The sequence below is a fragment of the Aspergillus pseudotamarii genome (assembly GCF_009193445.1).
Source record: "Aspergillus pseudotamarii strain CBS 117625 unplaced genomic scaffold BDV38scaffold_5, whole genome shotgun sequence".
Taxonomy (NCBI): Eukaryota; Fungi; Ascomycota; class Eurotiomycetes; order Eurotiales; family Aspergillaceae; genus Aspergillus; species Aspergillus pseudotamarii.
In genome coordinates, this window is record NW_022475019.1 from 647472 (window position 1) to 669043 (window position 21572).

At 49.0% G+C, this 21572-nt stretch overlaps 6 protein-coding genes across 6 annotated transcripts; 2 read left to right on the plus strand and 4 right to left on the minus strand.

Moving 5' to 3' along the window:
• Positions 1-185: 185 nt before the first annotated feature.
• Positions 186-815, plus strand: BDV38DRAFT_278456 (PaaI family thioesterase; the record flags this gene model as incomplete). Its single annotated transcript, XM_032058724.1, has 1 exon — positions 186-815. The coding sequence occupies one exon, from the start codon at positions 186-188 to the stop codon at positions 813-815; it is 630 nt and encodes a 209-aa protein (XP_031918353.1).
• A 282-nt stretch (positions 816-1097) lies between these two features.
• On the minus strand, positions 1098-2440 carry BDV38DRAFT_268009 (uncharacterized protein; the record flags this gene model as incomplete). Its single annotated transcript, XM_032056691.1, has 5 exons — positions 1098-1307; positions 1348-1538; positions 1599-1853; positions 1908-2013; positions 2087-2440. The coding sequence occupies 5 exons, from the start codon at positions 2438-2440 to the stop codon at positions 1098-1100; spliced, it is 1116 nt and encodes a 371-aa protein (XP_031918354.1).
• A 406-nt stretch (positions 2441-2846) lies between these two features.
• BDV38DRAFT_236271 (NAD(P)/FAD-dependent oxidoreductase) lies at positions 2847-4554 on the plus strand. The gene is made up of 2 exons (XM_032053445.1): positions 2847-3555; positions 3612-4554. The coding sequence occupies exons 1-2, from the start codon at positions 2968-2970 to the stop codon at positions 4515-4517; spliced, it is 1494 nt and encodes a 497-aa protein (XP_031918355.1). The 5' UTR covers positions 2847-2967; the 3' UTR covers positions 4518-4554.
• Positions 4555-4977: 423 nt separating this feature from the next.
• BDV38DRAFT_295091 (flavin-containing monooxygenase) lies at positions 4978-6652 on the minus strand (the record flags this gene model as incomplete). Its single annotated transcript, XM_032062635.1, has 2 exons — positions 6344-6652; positions 4978-6278 (listed from the first exon to the last, which is right to left on the minus strand). Exons 1-2 carry the CDS (start codon positions 6510-6512, stop codon positions 4978-4980), a joined length of 1470 nt encoding a protein of 489 aa, XP_031918356.1. The 5' UTR covers positions 6513-6652.
• Positions 6653-7321: 669 nt separating this feature from the next.
• Positions 7322-15418, minus strand: BDV38DRAFT_236272 (putative THO complex component (Rlr1)). Its single transcript, XM_032053446.1, has 2 exons — positions 10134-15418; positions 7322-10065 (listed from the first exon to the last, which is right to left on the minus strand). The coding sequence occupies exons 1-2, from the start codon at positions 15038-15040 to the stop codon at positions 7665-7667; spliced, it is 7308 nt and encodes a 2435-aa protein (XP_031918357.1). The 5' UTR covers positions 15041-15418; the 3' UTR covers positions 7322-7664.
• Positions 15419-15455: 37 nt separating this feature from the next.
• On the minus strand, positions 15456-17324 carry BDV38DRAFT_236275 (putative nucleoside-diphosphate-sugar epimerase). The gene is made up of 3 exons (XM_032053447.1): positions 17057-17324; positions 16784-16989; positions 15456-16708 (listed from the first exon to the last, which is right to left on the minus strand). The coding sequence occupies exons 1-3, from the start codon at positions 17077-17079 to the stop codon at positions 15909-15911; spliced, it is 1029 nt and encodes a 342-aa protein (XP_031918358.1). The 5' UTR covers positions 17080-17324; the 3' UTR covers positions 15456-15908.
• Positions 17325-21572: the final 4248 nt, after the last annotated feature.

A 21572-nucleotide genomic window follows, 5' to 3' on the forward strand; every position in this document is an offset into this window, starting at 1 on the left:
CCACGTACGCCTCTCTTTCGGCAGCCGTGGACACCGAGGCTAATATCGAGGCTCCTCACCATCTGAACATTTGAGCTCTCGCCCTGAGGCTCATTATTTGAGACCGATCCTTGACACTGTGTAGCATCAAAGATTTCACGTTATTTTGGGGGTTGCCAGCGCATCCCAACCCGCAAACAAAGATTATGTCAGACCGTCCATCTTCCAAACGACATGCATTCTTCGAACCGAACTTGGAAATCTCCCCACAGGACATCGAATATTTCGCCTCCCTCCCATTTGCTTCGTCCTATCTAAACAGCGCACTCTACGAGCCGGTTCCATTCATTACTCGATATAATACAAAAGGCACCTCCAATAAGTTCTTCAGTAAAGTGATCAACACCGCCGATACAATCCCACACTTGCTGGCCCTAGTTCGAGTACCAGACTCCAAACAAAATCAGATTCCAAATGAACGTGACGATGCACGCCCAGACTTTGTGGTTTTCGTTTCTCTAGGCCCCGACCTGTGTGGATTCCAAGATACAGCCCACGGTGGAGTCTTGGCTGCCCTGCTCGACGAAGCTCTAGGCTTGTGTGCCGAAGCCACAGAGCTAGTGTCAAAAGGTGATACGCGGTTATATACCGCTGGTCTTGAGATTTCGTATCGCTCCCCTGTATATGCACCGAGCGTCGCTATGATTAAAACTTGGGTCACAAAGAGGCAGGGCAGAAAGTGGTTCTTGGAAGCGCAGGTTCTTGATCAAGATGGCGTGGTAAAGGTAGAGGCTAAGACATTGTATATTAGCTCCAGAGCTGCTGCTGCATTATAGCTCTCTGAGCGACACCCGATGGAGACTTTTGACCATTTTCTTGTTTATATTGAGTTTCTACTGGGGAAATAAAAACTCACCTGCCTGCCCCTGAAATTATAGCGGTATCAGGCATTGTTATATATCTTGTTTGCTTTGTGCCCAGCCTAATCATTGGATGCCTGCCGTCATTGATACTATCTTGATCACTTCTCAAGGAGGAAAACAAAAGACGAATTTTTAGAGCCAGGTATCCGAACATTTAATCATAGACATGTTTCAATAGGACTTGAGAGCATACATTCAAACGTGAAACACATTACGTTCAACGGATTCAAGAATCTGATCCCAAGGACACCCTAGCTTCTCCATAGACTTAATGAAAATCTCCAGCTCAGCCCAGTCCTCTGGACACTGGACTCCGGGCCGCTTGCGTGCCCCTAAATCCAGCACCATCAGGGCGAATGCGGCACAAGATGCCCCAATTGAAGTTGCCATGCTCTCTCCCATGAACTAGTCCTTTTCTAGAAACAGGTGTACGCCTAATGGTGACAGTAGGATGTCCATCGCGGATGTCAATGCCACGAACGAGAATACCTGATCGACGTAGCGCTTGCTTGCCCCGCGCGGAATCGACCAAAAAACTCAGAACCTCGCCCGAGGTGCATTCTCCCTTACGCACCTGATTGATCATGCCCCATAAGGCAAGGTTTAATGGCATGAGGGACACGATACCATGGGAAGCTAGTTGGTATAGCTAGTTGAGTGTAATGTCGCTGCCCCGGAATTGAGAGGTGATGGCACCGATGGTCTCACTCCAGCTAGCAGAGGGCTTTTTCTGTATACCATCAAGGAAGTCGATGGCTGCATCTATAGAAACAGCCCCTGAGTGGACTGCGACACCCAGACCTCGTGCAAAACCGTTGAATGGCGCAGGGCTGAGAGCACTGATGGTTCGAATCCGAGTAATATTTGGGAGCCGGCGCGGCAAGGTAATCGGCTCGGGATGGACAATCTCATGGAAAAGATCATTAGAGCCTGTGATAGTGGGGGCATAAGCTGTCTCGACTCAGTTCTCATGGACTGCGGCTTTCCCGTCGGCCCAGGTTAGACAAGGTCCACCTGTGATATGCATCAGGTGCTCCAGGACCTCTCTACCTGAATGACCGCCCTCTTCGCTGACGAACCAACAGATATCAAGACCCTCGATGGTATCAAGCTCTTTGGCAACATCAAGGGCGATAAGATTGGCCATTCCCGTTGATGAACCGCAATTGATGTAGGAAAGGGACGCCCTCCCGCTTTGCCCTTTCATGTAAATCGAGTGGCACTTGTGTGCTGTGCAGGTCATTTGAATAGTCCAGGTAGGGTACCTTTGCGTCGATACAAGCTGTGAGTACTAGTGTTGAGGTTCGATAGTATGGCTGCGCTCCTTGAATCACGAGCCCAACTCCGGCGATATTTCGTATGGTGATATTTTTACCGGGTACCTTGGTAACAACTCCACGGAGTGCATCCTCGTCGGAGTCTTCGAGAATGACAGGTACGTCGCTTGCTTGCACAAAAGTTCTGATAGCTTCTCCGCATATTGCGTCTGTGGCACCAATAAAGATGACTGGCTTAGAGCCGGTAGAACTGATCTGCATATTGTAATGGGAGTAAGTCAAATCGGGCAGAGGCATTACATTCAAAGAAAAGTATAAGGTGAATTACCAGCAATATGGTTGTCTTGGTAGGCGAATAGTAGAGAATGGCTACTACCTTAATCTTTAGATTTCATTTACGGAGTGGTAGATCCACATTTTGGTTTCTGAACCTGATTATGCCCTGGAGGCGGGCTGTATGTATCTGATCTAAAAACACCAAGCCATACCCGCGGCTCCGAGGACGGGCGAGAGGAATGAGTGAAATTGGAGACACAACATTCCGATCCGGGGGTCCGCGGGTTCCCGAGCAGGGTGTTAGGGTTTAGACCGGCGATCGAATGCTAGGAGCTTGCATCACCTTCCACCCATACTGAAAGTAGAAGACAAGTAGTTACCACATAACTCTGACAAGCTCAGGGGTTAGTAACATAAAAGTAAGGCATTGTATTGCGTCTTAGTTTGAAACCACGATGGATCATTTGTTATATCGGAAACCACTCTGATTTCACAATCAACTCTCGCACAAGATGGCGAACCAAATTCCACATGAGCTCTTAGCCAAGTTAGCTGGTCAAATCATCCAGGACCCTGGCATTCCAGTTGTAGCTCCAACTGTTTCAGCTTGGCAAGAACCAGCACATCCGATCGCGACAATCCAGTCCGGCGAGTTGCGGCAACGCACTGACTTTGCCATCATCGGTTCTGGTATCACTGGTACCAGCGTTGCTAAGACATTCCTTGAGAATGGACTAGCACGCGATAAGACAGTCACCATGTTTGAAGCCCGGTCCCTAACTACTGGGGCAACCAGTCGCAATGGGGGGTTTCTCCTGAGCTATGCTCCGCAGTTCTTCAATCGTTATGCGGAGGCCTTTGGAACCGATGCTGCCAGACAAATTGCCCTGTTCTGCGACCGCACGTTGGAAAGTATCGTTGATATGGCCAAGGCTGAGGGTCTTGATAGGGCTAGCCAGATAAGAGACGTCACGACGATCGCTAGCTTCGAAGATGAGGAAGGTTTCGCAAACGTGACCGAGTCTATTCGCATGTACGAAGAGGCTATTCCTGAGGCAAAGGGAAAATATACAATCATTAGCAAGGACACAGCAGAGAAGGTAAATGCACTCTGTGGACCTACCTGCTGAAAACGACATGCTGATTGTTCCAACAGGAGTATCATCTCAAGAAGTCTAGTGGTGCTGTTGTCGTTCATTCTCAGGTTTTCTGGCCATACAGGCTAGTTACAAACCTTCTGCAGCGCCTTCTCCAACTTTATCCAGAGCGTTTTGCAATCGAGACCCACACGCCAGTAATCTCAGTCACAATTGATGAGGCCGACAACGAATACCCCTATATGTTGACAACTCCCAGAGGGACGGTGAGAGCTGCAAAGGTCTTCCACTGCACCAGTGGATTCACAGGCCACCTCCTACCCAAGCTCAGGGGAGCGATCTTCCCATGCCGACTGTCCATGACAACGCAGAAGCCCGGACCCCAGTGGGGGAATCGCCCCAACTCATGGCTCTTTCATTCAAAGCGATCATATGATGCCAGTACCACCCTAGTCGAGCAAGGCCTATACTGGATGCAACAAAACGCAGAAACCGGCGATCTGTTCGTTGGAGGCGACCTGCAGAGGCTGGACGATTTTCTGTCCTCAGACGATTCTCTCATCAGTGCTGACTCTGTGAGAAATCTTACTGACTTACTCCCTAAGAGGCTCTTCAAGGCAGGCTGGACGAATCCTATCACTAATACTAAAATGACCTCCGCCACTGCCTTTCATAGAATCTGGTCTGGAATTCTCAGCATCACAGCGGATCAAGTCCCGATTGTGGGGAGTGTGCCCACAAGTATCAGTGGTAGAAATGTTGAAGGGGGAGAGTGGATTGCGGCTGGCTTCAATGGAAACGGCATGGCACAGTGTTGGTTATGTGGTGAGGCTATTGCTCGCATGGCCTTGGGAGAGCCAAAGCCAGAGTGGCTCCCAGATGTTTATTTGAGTACTGAGAAGCGCCTGGGGGATGAGGTGTCCATGGGCCCAGAGGCAGGCCTGGCATCCTTTTTCGCAAGGTAGTAGAGGATGATAGATGGATCTGGCATGCAGGTGCCAGTTGGAGTTGTATTTAGGATCGAGCCATGAGTTATAGTTCAGCCCTGCCAATATTATGACTTTAAATATAATTGCCAACGCCACTCTCCCTGAGAATCTTCAAGTTTCCTTTTGCTAAGTAGCAAAGCTCGTATTGGCAGCCTTGTGCCTGGCATCTGACATCTTCGACAATGAGAAGCTGGTATTGTGCACGTAAGTTCACCTAGACCGTCTAAATTGCACCTTTCTGGCTTCGACAAGGCAATTGTGTACCTGGGCCTTAGGCCATTCATCATTGACTGAGATATATGTAAGACCATGTTGCATCTCCTATCCAGCTCTACATAAAACAATATGGCAAAAGTGGTTTTACGGATTGACCATGCTAGTATACAAATGATTCCCTGGATTTTCACAAAATATAGTTCTATCTCCTGAGACATACCTATTTCGACCATTCCAAGCCTGTCTGTATATCCCCCCACCAAGCCTGTATGAGATCCTTCCAATAGTACGACCGAGGTTCCCACTGAGGCCTATCACCAACTTTTGGAAAAGCCGAACTACCCCTCTTAACATATGTAGCGTTCAGGTTAAGGAGCGGCAGCTCCTGCATCTCCTTCTGATCCTCATCACTACATCGAGGAGAAACAATGTCCAGCCCTTCCTCCCTCATTTGTGTCAATATCCGACATGTCAGCTGTGCAGTTGCATCAGCACCCAATGTCCAGCTAGCATCCACATATCCCATCGCAAACACCACATTCGGTAGCCCATCAACCATCGTACATTTCCACATGAAATGATCCTGAATCGCAAACGGGGCTCCATCTACCGTGACCTGAATCCCACCCGCAATTTTCATCTTCAGCCCGGTAGCCGTGACGATGATATCGGCATTTAATTCGGCGCCGGATTGCAGCTGGATGCCCTTCTCCGTCACTGTTTCGATCACCCCGGTTGCCACGCTGCCACTCCCATTCCGGAGACATTCGAAAAAGTCTCCATCGGGACACATACACATCCGTTGCTCCCATGGATTGTACCTAGGTGTGAAATGAGGATCCAAGGGCACCTCCTTGGGGAGTTCCTTATGGGTGATATCAAGACACAACCGCTTCGCGAATTTGGGAAACCAACGGCAGAAAGTCACCAAAACGAGCGGCACGAGGATCCATTTAAATCGAATGAGACTGACTGCTAGCCGCTCGGGGCAGATCCATCGGATGAATTTCTCAATAGCGTCTTCATTTGGAACAGACAGGACATAACTAGGAGAACGCTGCAGCATAGTCACACTGGACGCTTTCTTTGCCAGTGACGGCAGCAAGGTGATGGCCGTAGCTCCGGAGCCGACGATGATGATATCCTTGTTGGTGTAATCGAGATCAGAAGGCCAAAACTGCGGGTGGAGGACTGTTCCTTGGAATCGATTGATCCCAGGAATATCGGTCTCGAGGGGCTCATGATAGTCATAGTACCCAGTGGCCATCATAATGAACCGAGTGCGTAGAGCCACAGTGGCCGCGCCGTCTGTGTAAACATGAACCGTCCAAGCCTTCGTACAAGTTGACCAATCCATCCTATTCACTCGATGGCGGAACTTGATTTTCTGGTTGATTCCTTCCTCCTCCGCTGACTCTTGGATATATTCACGGATCAACGAGCCGTGCGCGATTGAATTCTTCTGAGTCCAGGGACGCCATGCAAAGCCAAACGTAAACAAATCGGAGTCGGAACGTATCCCTACATCAAATCGTCTTAGCCATAATGAAATTCCACCAAATACCTCATCACTCCAGCGTACCTACCTGGATACTGAAACAAACTCCACGTTCCACCAATTTCATGCCGCTCCTCAAGAATACAATATCTCAGATCCGGATGGCTTTCTTGCAGTCTATACGCAAAATTGATCCCAGAGATGCCAGCACCGATAATGATGACATCGTAATCGAGACGGTCGTTTTCTTCAGACATGTTGAGGAAGGCGGGTATACTGTAGCCGTAGTTGAGTTTCAGGCAATGATAACTTTTAGCATTAAATTAATCCTAACGACTGATATATCCATGCGATTTCCCAGGTCTGGTTTTGTGCCCACTAGCCTTGTCCGAGGGTACGGTTGTAGCATACGTATTGCCACTTCAACACCCGTGAACCCTAAGTGGATATCAACGTCTTACTCGGTGCCGCCGGATCCGCGGAATACGATAGCTTTGGGGGCGCCTGGATGCCTGGCTAAAGTGTAACTGCTACGCAAGATCTGCGACTCGTCTTCTGAGCTGGAGCCGGTGTCAGAACCGCTACGGAGCCGTGTGTTGCTGTATCCACCATGGAACCATATTTTTCCAATATGGAAGCCGTTCGGCTATCGGCCTTATAGCTCGGACCATATCAATCGAGCTATACTGGTCACAACGCTTTCGCCATTCTTGTTAATTATCGCGTTGCACTTAGAATACGTTAGTCTTGCAGCCTTGACATGGCTTCATGTGTTCATATACATCATCACTATCTTAAAACGTTATTCTGTATTCTGCTAGAGCTCAAGAGCGGCTCAAAAAGCAAAATAGGGGACACAAGAGTGTGTACCTGACTGGAATATTGTACCAACCACCTTTGAGCTATGATAGTTAATATTGCGTGGAATAGGGACGGGAGTCAGTTCAGTGGTAAACAGGAACAGTTGTGCTTTTTTATTCAAGAATTACCTTTGACAGGAGGAAAAGTTAGACAGAATTTAGCTTTGGGGGAAATAAATAGTATATCTAAACGCTAGATGTGAGATATACACCGCACCCTATCTCTCGCTTCATCTGTACCAGCTAAGACAAGTGCGCTTCCTACTGGGATTATATTTCAAGACCAGAGCGCGGTGGTGCATTTACATTCTGGATGAAAGTGTATCATTATCCACATACGTTAAGCTGGTATCTGTCCAAGACGCTAAAGAAATGTAGAGAATACACGTGGACTCCAAACGAGAGCCGAGAAGGTTATCCCAATGCAAGAAGATTTGAACACCGTCCAACAATGCATAGATGCGTCATATAAAGAGAAACAAGGAAAAGTGTCGAGGTTAAAGAAAGACAATAAAGAATATCAACCGAATCATGTCATGAAATCTAATTTCACGCCCCTCGTCGAGGCCGTTTACTCTCACCCCCCATTCTCAGGCCTCCTCGGCCACCGCCATCGCCGTGTCCACTCTCATCGCCCCCGGGTCTTCCACGCTTGCGATGGGAACCTCCTCCGCTGCCGCCATCACGGTTATAGTCTCTGTCGCGTTGGCGATCCCGATTCCGATCCCGGTCTCTATCACGCGGCTCACGACCACCACCCCAGCGTCGATCTTCTTCGGCGTTACCTGGGAGGGGTGGCGGGGGAGGGGGCGGAGGTGGGTGTCCACCAAGCGAAGATGGAGGCCGAAGGCGTCCTTCCTGTTCCTGACTCTGGGCGTCCGATGCATCCTCCCGGTCACGTCGACGACGATTGTCGTCGCGTGATCCGGCCCCTCGGCGTGACGCTTCGCGGGACTCGTACCGTTCTTCCCGAGTGCCACCTGCGCCGGCATCACTTCTACGACTGCGCTCGCGTTCGTAGTCTCGCGTTCGATCTCGGTGCTCCTCTCTTCTGCTGCTACTCCGCGCTCCCTCCTCCTCGCCTGTCCGACGATCACGTTCCCTATCCCTATCACGGTCACGATCACGGTCCCGTTCTCTGTTGTGCTCTCTTTCTCGATCTCGGTCGTGGCCCGAGTACCGCCCAGACCTTCGTGACTCGGGTCCAGACTCCTCTACTGGCTCCCCACGAGCACCGCCTGGTCGATTCCGGGGTTGTCCGTCATCCTCGGTGAAAGAACCGGAGGGTCGGCCGGCCATAAGGTCAGGCCGATTCTGGGGTGGTCCCAACCGACCGCCTTCATCAGGAGCCTGAGGAGCATTCATACCAGCAGGCTGACGGTTGGCACCTCGGCCACGAATGGTTGGGCCTGGGGCCGCACGCTCCGCCGGTCCTCCGGATTGTTGCAGCATGTTGTTGAGTCCAGCAAACCGCTTATCACCACGACCCCGTTCACCACCGTAACCGGGGCCTTGGGGTGGTCCGCGGTTAAGAGATGACGGTCCTTGCGGTGGTCCAAGCGCACTACGAGGTCCCGATGGAGGAACAACGGACGCAGGAGATGCAGGATGACTGGAGCGCATGGGTCCTCCAAATGACCCTTCCGTAGGCTGCGGTTGAAGGTTCTTCAGCCGGTCTGGATGGATTCCAGTGGTGTCAAGCCTTTCAGGGCCAGGTGACGATGGGGCTGCGGGTGCGGACTGGTCAGGACCACCACGCATACCCTGGCGACCTGGCCCAGTCGGCGGTTGGCGTTCATTAGGTGCGTTCGGGGTGGTAGATGGCCCAGGCCCACCTCGTCCACCTCTTCCCGGTGCGTTTCTCATCCGAGGTCCAGATGGGATTTCGGCCGAAGGCTCTGGCTGACGCAAACGTCCGTGGCTCAGGTCAGAGTCTCTGGATTCGTGAGCTTCCATGGAGGGTCGTCCAACCCGTTCGCTGCGAGGTCCGGTCGGTAAATCTTCATGCCGAGAATGTGTTTGTCCAAAGTTACCGGATCGGCGGTCGTCAGGGAAGCGTTCCGGGCGGTTTGGAAGTTCCACCCTTGGAGGTGACAATGTTCTCGATGGCAAAGATCGCCTATCATCCTTTTCTTGTCGCAATGCATCCCCACGTCGATAGCCCTCCCGGTCAGGATGATCGTGTATCATCTCTGCGCGATCAGGGTGCGTCGGTGGACCAGAGCGTGCGACAGGCGGTGCGTCTCGAGCATCCGAAGGGCGCAAACGTCCAGAGCGATCCGGCCACTCCGGTTCTCTTGGAAGGCGCCCCTCGCGGTAAGGAGGACCACGGAACGGCTCGTCCACAGATGGCCTTAGAGGATATTCTCTATCGAGACGACCATAGCCTCTTCCATCACCCACAGGTTGTTCAAACGATCTATTGTAATCGTGCTCACCACCATAGCGGCCGCCTCGAGGGTAATCTGAATGCCTATCGCGTCTGTCGTCTAGAAGGTCCGGTCGTGGTGGCAACCTTCCATCCTCCCGGTAAGGACGATTAGGCGTATGCGCCTGCGAGCGTACATTGTGATTGCTGGGCGGCGCTCGTTCTGGGTCAAGGCGTCGAGGAATGTTCACTTGCCGGCCAGGTTCAGGGCCCTTTGGAGGTGCTTGTGATGCAGCAGGTGCTGGGGAAGCAGGGGCGGGCTGACCAGTGGTTCGAGACTCTACCGTTGGAGTAGCAGGTTTGTCATTAGTTGTTGATTCGGTACCACTTGCCTGCTGCGTCTGAGAAGCAGTCGGTTCAGCTGTGGTAGAGGCTGTGGTATCATCTTGCTCAGACGACTTCTGGCCCAGTGTATCTGTGTCTGTTGTGTTCTTCGACGCAGCATCGGTCATCCTCGCATCCTCAATCTCTCCATCTTCGACTTCCGTTTTTGTAGGTTCTGTCTTGGACGTACCGTGAGGTCTGTGGTTTGAATTGTCAGAAACGCGGGTCAGGGTTGTAAAGGTATGCTTTAGCTTGTATGGACTTACTCGGTGGTTGGTTTGAACTCCGCAGCGGAAGCGTTCAAGCCGGGAGTCGACGATTGAGGCCGTGACGGTAGAGATTTTCCATTTGTATTCTTGTCAGCTGCTTCGCTCTTTGAGGGATTGCCCTTCCCTGCTGCGGGTTGACTAGTTATCATAAAGGCCTGGGGAAGCATCCATTTCTTTTCGCGCCGGTTGAGATCGCCAATCAGAGAGGCTGCGGGAATCTTCACGTCATCTCGCTCGTCGTTCTGGCTGAGATTGTTTACACTGGTTAACATATCACGGCCAATCCAGTTCACGGCAGGGAAGTTTTGCACAACTCCCTTGAGGACACTGATCGCATTGCGAATGTGCATGTATTCGCCGCCATTCAGACAAGTTTTGAGGGCAGCAGCCAGAAGACGGTGCCACTTGTACAAAAGTCGGCGGAAGTCCTCATACTCCAAAAATGTCGTTGGTTTGCCTTCCGGGTCAACAAGCATGGCAAATCCAGGAAGATCCTTCTTAGTTCCGAACGCTTCCTTCTCGTAGACGGCCTTGTCAGCATGCCAGCGGCCAAGATCCCGGATGATCTCGTTAAGGAAGCGGCCAAGGTTATCAGCTTCTCTTGAAGTGCACTGGAAAATCAATGCGGTAAGTCTCTGCTCTCGGAACAATTGGTCTAGAAGACCGACAGTCCGGAAGTTAGGCGTTCCGGATGTATGGAGAAATTTAAGGAGTTTAAAGCAGTAAAATGCGTCAATAGGCGACAAAAGCAATCGGGGCATGAAGCACTGCTCTAGCAAGGCCACATTCAGCGAATCGTGTTTCCCACGCATACCAGCGAACCATCGATCCTTCTCCTTCTGCAACTTCGTCCTTGTCTGGCCATAAGACTTCAGATGGGCCTTGTTCTCCTCCAGTATGCGGTCCTGAAGCTGAGTTATCTGCTTCTTTTCCCGCTCCTTCCTCTGGCTACCAGCCATGCTAATGTCAGATCGGTCGTTACCAATAGCAATAACTTTCTTCTTCTGGCGGTCTATTTCATCTTCATATGCTTTTTGGGGCACGTGAACGTCGTAAAGAGACAGTTGCCAGAAGGTGACATAGAAATGCAGGCCAACCACACCCCATGTTTCAGAAGGAAGAGCCGACTTTACCTGGTCTTGAAGGTCTTGTATAACAGGATTCAGAGGTGATTCGGCAGTAACTGAGGCTGTAGCGATGGCTTGTTCTGTCGTTTTGTTCACAGCATCGGTATCAAGAGGCTTTTCAGACTGATCTTTATCAACATCCATGGCATTCTCAGCAGGCTGCCCGCCATCCTGAGCTGCCGCTTCTCCTTCGTCCGTTTCCATCTTCTCCGCCTCATCTTTAAGCGGAGATTGTTCCTCGCCCTCGCCACTCTTGGCCACCCCTGCTTCCTCTTCCGGTGTCGCTCTTTCACTCTCAGATATCTTCTTGGCCACACTTGGTCGTCGAATCCAAAAAGCTATTTCAGGCTGGACTCCGAACTCACTAATCAGTGACACAAGGTCAGGGACAAACGAATCAAATTCCTCCACTGACATGTTGCTCCGCAGAAGATCCAGATACTGAGCTAGAACTCGGTGGATTTCGTCAAATACATTACCCAGGAGTTTAAGTTCCGAGGAACCCTCTGACTCCTGGAAAATGCAGGTCCAACGTTCCTGGGCAATTGCAATAAGCAACTGACCAGCAAGCTTGGAAACAGTCAACGACTTCATTAGCCGTCTCGATGTAGTTTTCGACTCGTGTCGTCGGTCCAACAGCTGTAAGATTGTTTGGGCTTGAAGGACCTCACCACCTGCCATGGCCTGTATTTGGTTGTCGTTAAAGTTGGTGTCTGTGATGATACCTGCCATAGAGCTGATCATCTGTTCTAGGACGATAAGGTCGGTGGAATTGTTATGTCGAAGCTGTTCAACCACATATTGCAGCACCGGGGTAGGGTCCATTACCGAGTATCGCTTGAAGGTTCTGCCCGCAAAGGTTGACAGGGCATTCAGCCAGCGACTGGTGAGTAGTCCACCCTCTTGAACACGGCTTCTACCCTTCTGGCCAAGCGAATTGATCAAGGCCCATGTCAAAATGTCGTACCCGAGGTTGGTGAAGTAACGTGCACACTCCACGACGACTTCGATGAGATTTTCATAAGATTCAATTTGGCTGATGGCGACATTGATAACAATACCGGGATTTGCATACGCAATCTTAGCCAATGCACGAGCCATCGGCCGTATGTTTGTCTTACTCAGCCGCTTGAGTACGTCCTTCGTTTCCGCCCTTGCTTGGTCAAACGCCGACTTGACGTCCGGAAGGCGAGATGTTTGTCCAGAATACCACTCTGCGTACATGTTGTATCGAGTTTCCCGGGGGAAGAAGCTGACTAGATCGAATACTTCGTTGACAACACCGGGGTTTGCTTTGGTCAAACTAATGGCAGGTACCAACAGGCGCTTGCAGAGGTCCTTCCACCGGGCCCTGTTGTCAGGCGAATCATCTTTAATCAGACTGTCTTTTCCAATCCTTGCAAGTTTTGTCAGTAAACTAGCGTCCTGTCCAATTTTGTGTCCAGAAAGGTTCAGGAATGATGAGCATAGGGCAAAGACATCGTCAACGTTCTGGCACAGAGGGACATTATCGGCCCAGTCGTCCCAGTAGAATCTGTAATCAGTTCCATCATTCGTGTCCTCCTTGTCAAGTTGGGCCCATCGAAGCACTCGCCTCGGAGGTGCTTGGGTTAAGCGAATCTGGCCCTTCGGTATGCCGGACTGGTCTGAACTCAGAATCTGCTTCTGCTCTCTAAGCTCCTCTGCAGAAGGTAGGGGGCGCAGTGAAGCGTATACTTTGTTCAAACAGTGATGGAGAATACGATGGATAAACTCGGGAAGTTCCGGGTAGCCGTCCATAAGCCAGGGAAATTTGCTGAGTATGAAAAGGGACTCGGGAAGAGCGCCAATTGCCAATAAGCTCTTGAGAAGCATCACTTTTTGGTCTGACGGCTCAGGAAGCTCATCTTCCTCGGTCTTAGCGGGAGTTGACCTTTCCGCTTCCTGGTCTTTCCCGGGTGTTGCTGATCGTGTTTCTGATTCCCGAATACGAGGAGTAGGTGTAGGTAGAGTATCATCCGACAAAGCACCAGCCATCATCAACGCATTCACGCCCCCACCAGGCCGCGCCGCTCTCTCCCTTTCCGCTTTTTCTTTCATTTTTTCCTCCTTTAGAAGATCCATAGAATCATCAGGTCTCCAAAGATGGGGGTACAAGTCACGTAGTGAAATGAACCCTACTTTAATCAGCAGGGCCGCCAGATAGATAAGATTATCTGGAAGAATGTCCGACTTGCTGCGAGCACGAGATGAGTAGAAGCGAAGCTTAAATCCGAGAAGCTGTGCCGCCACTCGATTCCCCTTAGGTGGCAATGTCCCTGTCTCCTCGATCCATTTACGTGTTCCAGCCTCCTCTTCCGAGAGGCTATTGCTTTCAGGGAGTATCCGTTTCAGCTCCTCCCCAGATACTGGTTTACGACCAATCTCGAAGAAGGCCCGGATTCCAATCTCTTTGACTCGTTTCCAGAATTCCCTATCTCGATGTTGGTTCGTGTGCATCAATCCGGCTCGTTCTTCGTCTGTCGTTACCCATCCCGCAGAGCCTGGTAGTGCCCAGTTTGGAAGCCCGGAATCACGGTTATCGCCATCAACACCGCGGAAAGCATCCTCCTTGGGCCACCATGAGCTAGCTCTTAATAGCTTCACAAAGAATCGATATTGCTTAACGAGTACGGCAGCGAAAACATCTAACGTGACGTCAAGTACGCGACCGACATCCATATCGAACGCGCCGATCATTGCCTTCACCCTCTCGAAGGTATCCTCAACGACTTCGCTCGACGGAGGCTCATTGTTGCTGGTTGTGAAGAGCTCGGTGAGAAGCTTTGAATACCCCTCGGATTCTTCACGCAATAGGTTATAGTTAGACTGCCGGTAAAGCAGATTGGTCTGCTTCCGAATTCCCATACGGGCGAATGTATCACGGACAAGGCCCAGCGACTGAAGAAGTGGTGTATCGAGCTGCAGGCGCATAAGAGCGGCGTTGATCCCAGTCGAAAATACCAATGGCTTCAAGGCAGGGTTCGTTGTGTCGGAATCGGTCACGATAGACAACGTGTCCAAGAATAGAGAGCGGGTATCAAGGAGGGCTGTCGTCTGTCCTTCACTATCCATATCGATATCTTCCGCAGCAACATCTTCTCCTATGATATCTTTAACGACCGCTCCAGCATCCGTCGGCGACAGCCGTCCGTAAAAGGCGGCCCGAATCACCTCCTGATATATCGCGGCCAACTTTGCGATATCCTGCTCATTCTTTGCATGTAGTCCATCCTCAACAAGGTTTTGTTTCCCCGTAGAGGACCATGTTTCAACCACAGTATCGCTCACGTACTCATAATCGAATGGGGGAGGGGGTACTGCAGGTTTGACAGGAGGAACATGCGATATCTGGGGTTGCGGTGTGGGCGGTGGGTGTGGCTGTGATTGTGAAGGAGCCGGCGAAGGTGATGGGGGAGGTTGGGGTTGATTCATCGCTGAGGAGGCGCCGTTGGCCTGATGCTGATCCGGAGCTTCTTTCGCCGGTGTTGTGTTTGGAGGCGACATAGCAGTATCCTTCCGACCGCCAGCCTGGTTCTGGTTATCGTTGCTAGGTCTCCGTCCAATGTTATTCCTTCCCCCTCGATTATTCTGTCGGCGCCCTCTTCCGCGAGCATCGGAGTGATCGCGAGGTAGGTTGTGTTGCGCCATGTTTAGGTTACTCGGTCGGTGAGGAGAGGGCCGTTGGCCGTCGTTTACTGAATCACTAGACCAAGTTCTTTCGCCTCTTTTTCTTTTTCCTCCGCCACCTGGAGCCATGACAGCTTAATCAAAGCTACCTTGGATTGCTCAGGCAGAGAACCGGAATGTTTCCGACAGGTCGCAAGTCATGAGCGGAGCCTGGGTTTGACTTTGTCAGCGTGTACCACAATTAAGATGAAGGTTGGAGCAATTAGGCATGGAAGGTAAAAGCAGTGGGAATGGAATAACCTGCTGTGGAAATGACATGTGACGGAATCTCGAGCGTAAGATTGCCCTGTTCCGAGACAAAGGTGTCTTGAGTTATGGACTCGGTGATTGACGATAATAAAGAGGATTGCACCGCGAGTGTCGCGCTTGGGTCGCTTGTGTTACCCGCGCTCGGCGCTAAGCTTTTTGCGGTCTCGGCTCAATGTTTTTTCACTCCAACCTCATGCCAGTTATTCAGACTTAAAGAAAAAAGAAAAAGAGGAAGAGGCAATACTTTCTATGATATGTTGCAATCTAACGATCTGAAGAATCTTGAAATTTCGACTTAGTCAAGGTAACGAACGATCTATTAGCATATTAAAGTATATATAGTGATGAGTCGCGGAATGATGTACTGGTTGATAATATATACGAACTTAAGAGTGCTGTTTTCAGAGTATCAACAGGACACCCTTAGAAATGCCACCGTAATGGCCATGTCTGTTTAGCGAATGGTCTCCTATGTATATGATATAAAAGCCTCGCCAAAGCACTGTAACACCTGCTTGAGCATTCTCAGTGATGCTAGGGGGGTTTTCTATATATGGCCAGAGCTGATCTACAATACACTAATTAAATGTGCAACCACATAGGAAACATAATACACATGCATCAGGGAATCGTTAGTGAATTCATTCCATCATTATACGCTAGTAACATTACAATCTTGCGCCGTGCTCTACAGCAAACCCAAGTTCTTAGCCTCAATGTCCACGATCTCGGGAATCAGCTCCTTCAGACTAGGCTTGCTTGGGGACCATCCAAACAACTTTCTGGCACGAAGTGCATGGCCTCTTGAGCTGCTTCCCCAAGCATACAGCCCGAACTCATTCAGCTCTGAGACTTGCGCATCCGGCAGAGATTCAACATCAGGAGATGGAATCAGCTTCTTCTCATAGGCGACTCTAGCCACTTCACGCTGGATGTCACCCCAGACAAATTGTCCGTTCTCGGCAAGATAGTAGCCCTTATCGTTCCAGGTGGCCTTTCCACCACCGGCGGCGGCAGCGTCTGCCAAAGCACCATATACGTCACTGAGGTCCTGGACGTGGACCTGATGCCAGATGTTCTTGCCTTCGCCCACCAAGAATCCCTTCTTTCTCTTCAACACAGCAGCGGCGAGCCAGTATGCCTGAACGCTCTTCTGGTTGCCAGGTCCACGGCCGGGACCGTAGATAGTGGGAGGGCAGACGATGGCGGTCTTCACACTTTCGGGGTTCCGCTGGCTAGCCTCGATAATGATCTTGTCAACGTTGCGGTGCAAAGAGTCGTCGGGGAGGTTAAGGAGTTCATCAACGCCTTCCCAGTCGTTGTGCTCCTTAGAACGGTAAAAGCCCCAGGTGTTGGTGCGGAAATCCTCAACAGTCAGAATTCCAGTGCCAGAGGTGTGAATCACCCACACCGGCTTCTCAGGAGTGTGGTGGGCGGCACCCTTTGCGATTGCCTCGGCCGATGCTACATGGTCACAGTCGGCACAATCTAAGTGGCACTGTTAGTTACGCAAGGTCGCACACAACGCATTTAATGCTGGAAATTGTATAGATAGGTACTCACGGAGTACGATATCGGCGTTCTTGACTTCCTCTTCAATAATGTCGGACGAGTCAAGATCTCCCAGCACGATCCTCACATTGGGGTATTTGCTAGTAACCTGGGCTGCCTTGTCCTTGCTCCGAACCAAAAGGGAGTAGTGCCAGTCGGGGTGTGCCTGGTGCACGGTGGAAAAGACATCTCCGCCGATGTAACCGGTGGCACCGGTGCTAGAGACAAATTAGACACACATGAGCAATCGATTCGATGCTAGTTACTGGAGGTAAATTTACCTACAGGAAGACCTTAGGGGGAGCCATTCTCTTAAAGGTAAGTAAGTGTTGCTCACAAGCTTTCAAACGAGGTCGATATAATGAGGGGTAACAAGGAGGGGCATCTTGAGGTTTTTATAGCTTTGCTGAGAATACGTAATAACCACAGCTCAAGCTGTCGGGATGCTTTGAAATCAAAAAAGTGGAATGATGGATCCACAGGGTTCAAGACGTGCAATCAGAATTAAGTGCAGGGTGCCAGGGTGGGGTTGAAATGGGGATTTGAGGTCATGGACCCAAAACATGGACTGCGACAAAGTTCCACATGGAGTTCGGGAAAAGAAAAGAAAGGTCGATTCGGCATTCGCTACCACTTCGGGAATCGTGCGTCTAAGTATGAATACGATGTGCCAACAACACAGTATCGTACCTACGTCTTCTCAATCGTAATCAATGTGTGTGAATCTAGGCGGGCTTCCGATCTTAACTCAAGCTGAGTTCCCATATATACTAAGGCAAGAGTGTCCTGTAGAGACTGCAACACTAAACTATACAAAGTTTAGTCAGCTATAAGAAGAGAGTAATCCTCAGCAATTAAAATGAGATTATGGTCCTCTATATCCTAGGATTCAAATAATGTAAACATAAGATGACATCTTGTCACCTACCTACTCCACCACAATATAGTAAGTGAATAAATATCATTTTATGAGGCTCGAGGGTTCTATTTCGTTATGAATCATGTTCCATAATCCGAGGTAGTGAATCTGATTCGATAGCGCTATCATTATAACAGACAATATGAAGGCATTCGATTTCAAGAAAAATGAATAAAACAACGGTCATTAGCGCTTACATCTCCCAGCCCGACTAAAACAGTATAGAAGCTTATTCTTATCCTTAGTAGGCTAGCAACAGAAGTCCGGCTATAGCTGCGAGATCACGTACTATAGAATTGCACTAAGGCTCGCTCTCTTTTGAATCTCGCAAAAGACTGTCATGGCTCCCCCGCCCTACTACTTAGGACCCTATCACAGGGTAACGCATTTACAAGCTAATTGCACAAGGTCCCTTCAAACATATACCTCGCCATATGACCATTTCCGATATCCCCGTGGATGTCCGTTTCTACAACTCTAAGCAGAAATCGTCGAAGGTTGCACGCTGCGTTATATTGAAACACTATGATATCAAAAACACATCCCTCTCTGACTTGCGAAACGCTTTGGCCACAAAGCGTGGCGTTTAGCTTAGCATGTAAGTAGGAGTTGCGAGAGTTCTATGCAAGTGGGCCGTTGATAGGTTCGACTTTCAGTGTGGGCAGTCCATTCTGCAGTCCTAATGAAGCTGTAGCCAACTATGCCACCTCCTTCTCTGACTACTTGGACATTTTTTCAAGTCACTCAGAGGTCAGTCATGAGTCATGACTCAAGCCCAAGAAAATTAGTGCACATCGGATAGTTGACAGCACTGCTGAACTACTCGACTCGAATCCCCATCAGGTCACAACGGTGTAGAGATTAAACGGAGGATAGCAAAGACTTCAGATCCCACGCTTTACCACCGCGAACGACTCATGGGCTGATGTCTTTAAAACTCATACGCTGGCACCAAAAGCGATGGTTCGCAGTCCCTTTTTCTTTATCGAGGCTCAAGGCTGTCGGTACACATTAAATTTTACTGAGTAATTATCAACCTATGTCTGATATCCGATACGTTACGACAGGGAGGGAGGGCATTACTGCTACAATCTTTTACATTATTCGGAATCCTTGAATTGAGTATTCACTGGTAAACGATCTACTTAGATTAATTAATACTAAGACTTTAGATAAGGGGAAGAAGAGAGCTGAAAATGAACAGTCTACATAGTTTTTTTAATAAAGGACTAAGTCTGGATTTCAGAGAGATTAATCGACTAATATAGTGTGATCGTAACTACACCAGGGAACTACTCCCTATAGGATTACCCTACGGGGCTCCCCTATTGCAGCAGATACCCCCTAAACAAGTGCACTACGGGCTTAACCCTACACTGCTTAGCTACCCTGTGTATGTAAGGACGTAGCGACCCCTACCATCTGTGGTAGGTCGATAACTCTCTACCTCTCATAGCATACTGCTACTTTTAATCTCAATAGTATATTGTATTTATAATTGAAATAGTAATCTCCTTTTTTCTTTTTGTAAATCGATCTACTCTGTTTCCTCCCTTAGCTCTTCCTTGTCCAACAGTCCATAGACTGTAGATAACCTTCAACCTATAATACCCTACATTAAGATAAAGTGGCGCATTGCTAATGGCGCCTCAACTAATGCCTGAAATAACTGAATAGCAAGGGTTTACTAATGACTGCTAAGATAAGCTTGATTCTTCAAGCGTGTTACTACATAAGTCGCTTATCAAGAGTAACAATTCAATATATAGGGTCAAGCTAACTATAAGTCAAGGGAACTATAAAGCAGATTCTTATACTACCTTATAGCTAACTACAATGAACCCCTCCTCTCTCTTAAACTGCTCACAGGCTAGGCTACCTAGTCCCTACCCATATATCACTCCTAAATAGATTATATATGACTGAAAACCGATCTATAATACAATAGCCAAATAACGGCGAAGCAATAGCTAATTGGTCACAAAACACTCACACGTAGTAGTTTCACCCAAATAAGGCGTCCACTTTCGACCACTAGTGGTCTTGATTGCATTGAATGGCCAAGCCTCCCGAATTAAATGTTAATCCTGGACCCACACCCTTATCCAAACGGCGACTGGTGAATCCAGTTGCAAGTTAATAGAACAACGTCTCCATACAAAGCTGCCCGTCTATAGTATGCTATATTGTTACTATTTTATCCAAAGTTGTCTACTAGATATATTCATCTGGTATAGACATCTCCACCCTCCACCTTTACCAAGCTCTTCGTGGCCAGCACGGCTGATACATCATTACCAAACAACCCTTGTGAAACGGTTCGTCTTGCTAATCATGGATGGGAAGTACAGGAAAGAGTGACTTTGTGCTTCCCAGTGACTAGTCTGCGGCTTTACGGGTTACTTTTTTGCTTCTATAAGACCCTGTGGGCTGGCCGCCAAGGGTTTATTGATTATAGTCTCAGCCCAAAGCCCCGCCTATAGGCTAGCTCATGTCGAGGTTAGAATGTAAAGCAGAAGTCATCGGGTCTTCATTCAGAATATTCTCCTTTTAAACAGCCTTGATATTCGATCCTTGAAATCAGTGTAGATTTCGTAGAGTCCGTTCTATCTATCACCCCACTCTACAACTGAGGTATGCCACGTATGCCGTTCGGCTGAGCACACTCCGTATCCTCCGTAGTTATATGCAGCACGAGTCATTGACTTACCCCACTATTCAGCGAAGATGAGAGAGCCACATCCGCATTTCCCCACAATATCTCAAATGGTTTTCCAGCCAAATCCAATTAAGTTTGATATACCTCTCGCTTCAGTCGCTTCAGGTCCGCCACTATAGAGAAATCCACACTAGCACTGGGACAGAGGTTAGTACTGTGAAGAATGGCGTACCAGAATACATGCATCCTATTATATCTAAGGAAATTTTTGTGCAGTGTGGCAAGCTGATAAAGTGGGGGCAAGTACATTTATACCATGGAAGGAACTCAGATTTCGGTAGGATGGCTGTAACTGAATATTGGGGTGTGTTTATTCTTGATATTCAAATCAACTGGGGCAATACATATACCCATGATCTTAAGAAGCAATTAGTATATCAATGATACTGGTATACCGCTTTCTGTAATCAATGACATTACCATCAACTATCACTTTGATTTTGTAATCTTCCTTGTGTTGTGTGCTTTATTAGGCCACATTTGACTACTATAGTAGCGTGCGAAAAGATCATGCTGATCTCTGTCAAAGCGGCTGTATATCATTTCCTTTTTCACAAAGCTTGCCAGCTGGATACGAGATACAATGGGACCACCCTTGGCTCACTGGTTCCGATAGCTCCGCTGACGATCTATAGGTGACCCTTTGGCGCCATATCTCAGTTGATGATGGGAGTGGGGCCTAGGAAAATGGCGCACTGAAGATGCACGGCCTCTGAAAGGGTAAAAGGCAGTGTTAAGATGATGCTGAACCAAGCCAATCAAAGCGTATACTGAATACAAAACCCGGTGACTGGAATGAAATAGCTTTTTGGCTTTGAGGCTGGTCGACCTCTGGGGTGACCTGAACGTAACTGAATAGGTATGTAGTGAGATTAATCGGTTAGACAATCAGGTCAACTCATATTCAGATAGCTACGTTTAAGAACTCCAATTCTATTATAATTTGTTTCATACAATGATAATAATACCAATAGCTAAAGTAATTGGCGGGCTGATATTGAGAGATGAGGATATGCCAGTAGCCCTTCATTCTGACACTGCCGACGTTAGTTGCAGCGATAGCCATAGACATGCTGAATGACACGTCAATCTGAGGGGTAAGCTAGTATTATCTGGAGCCAATTATTTGCTGGTATGGAGTTTAGCCATTGGCAATCCTCAGG

Bases quoted from the DNA above. Each gene is read 5' to 3' on its own strand.
- BDV38DRAFT_236271 (XM_032053445.1), top strand. From the start codon at position 2,968: ATGGCGAACCAAATTCCACATGAGCTCTTAGCCAAGTTAGCTGGTCAA. The intron at 3,556-3,611 runs GTAAATGCACTC...TTGTTCCAACAG, and splicing joins GCAAGGACACAGCAGAGAAG to GAGTATCATCTCAAGAAGTC.
- BDV38DRAFT_236272 (XM_032053446.1), bottom strand. From the start codon at position 15,040: ATGGCTCCAGGTGGCGGAGGAAAAAGAAAAAGAGGCGAAAGAACTTGG. The intron at 10,066-10,133 runs GTAAGTCCATAC...TTCAAACCACAG, and splicing joins GAGTTCAAACCAACCACCGA to ACCTCACGGTACGTCCAAGA.
- BDV38DRAFT_236275 (XM_032053447.1), bottom strand. From the start codon at position 17,079: ATGGCTCCCCCTAAGGTCTTCCT. The intron at 16,990-17,056 runs GTAGGTAAATTT...ATTTGTCTCTAG, and splicing joins GCTCCCCCTAAGGTCTTCCT to CACCGGTGCCACCGGTTACA. The intron at 16,709-16,783 runs GTGAGTACCTAT...AGTGCCACTTAG, and splicing joins GAACGCCGATATCGTACTCC to ATTGTGCCGACTGTGACCAT.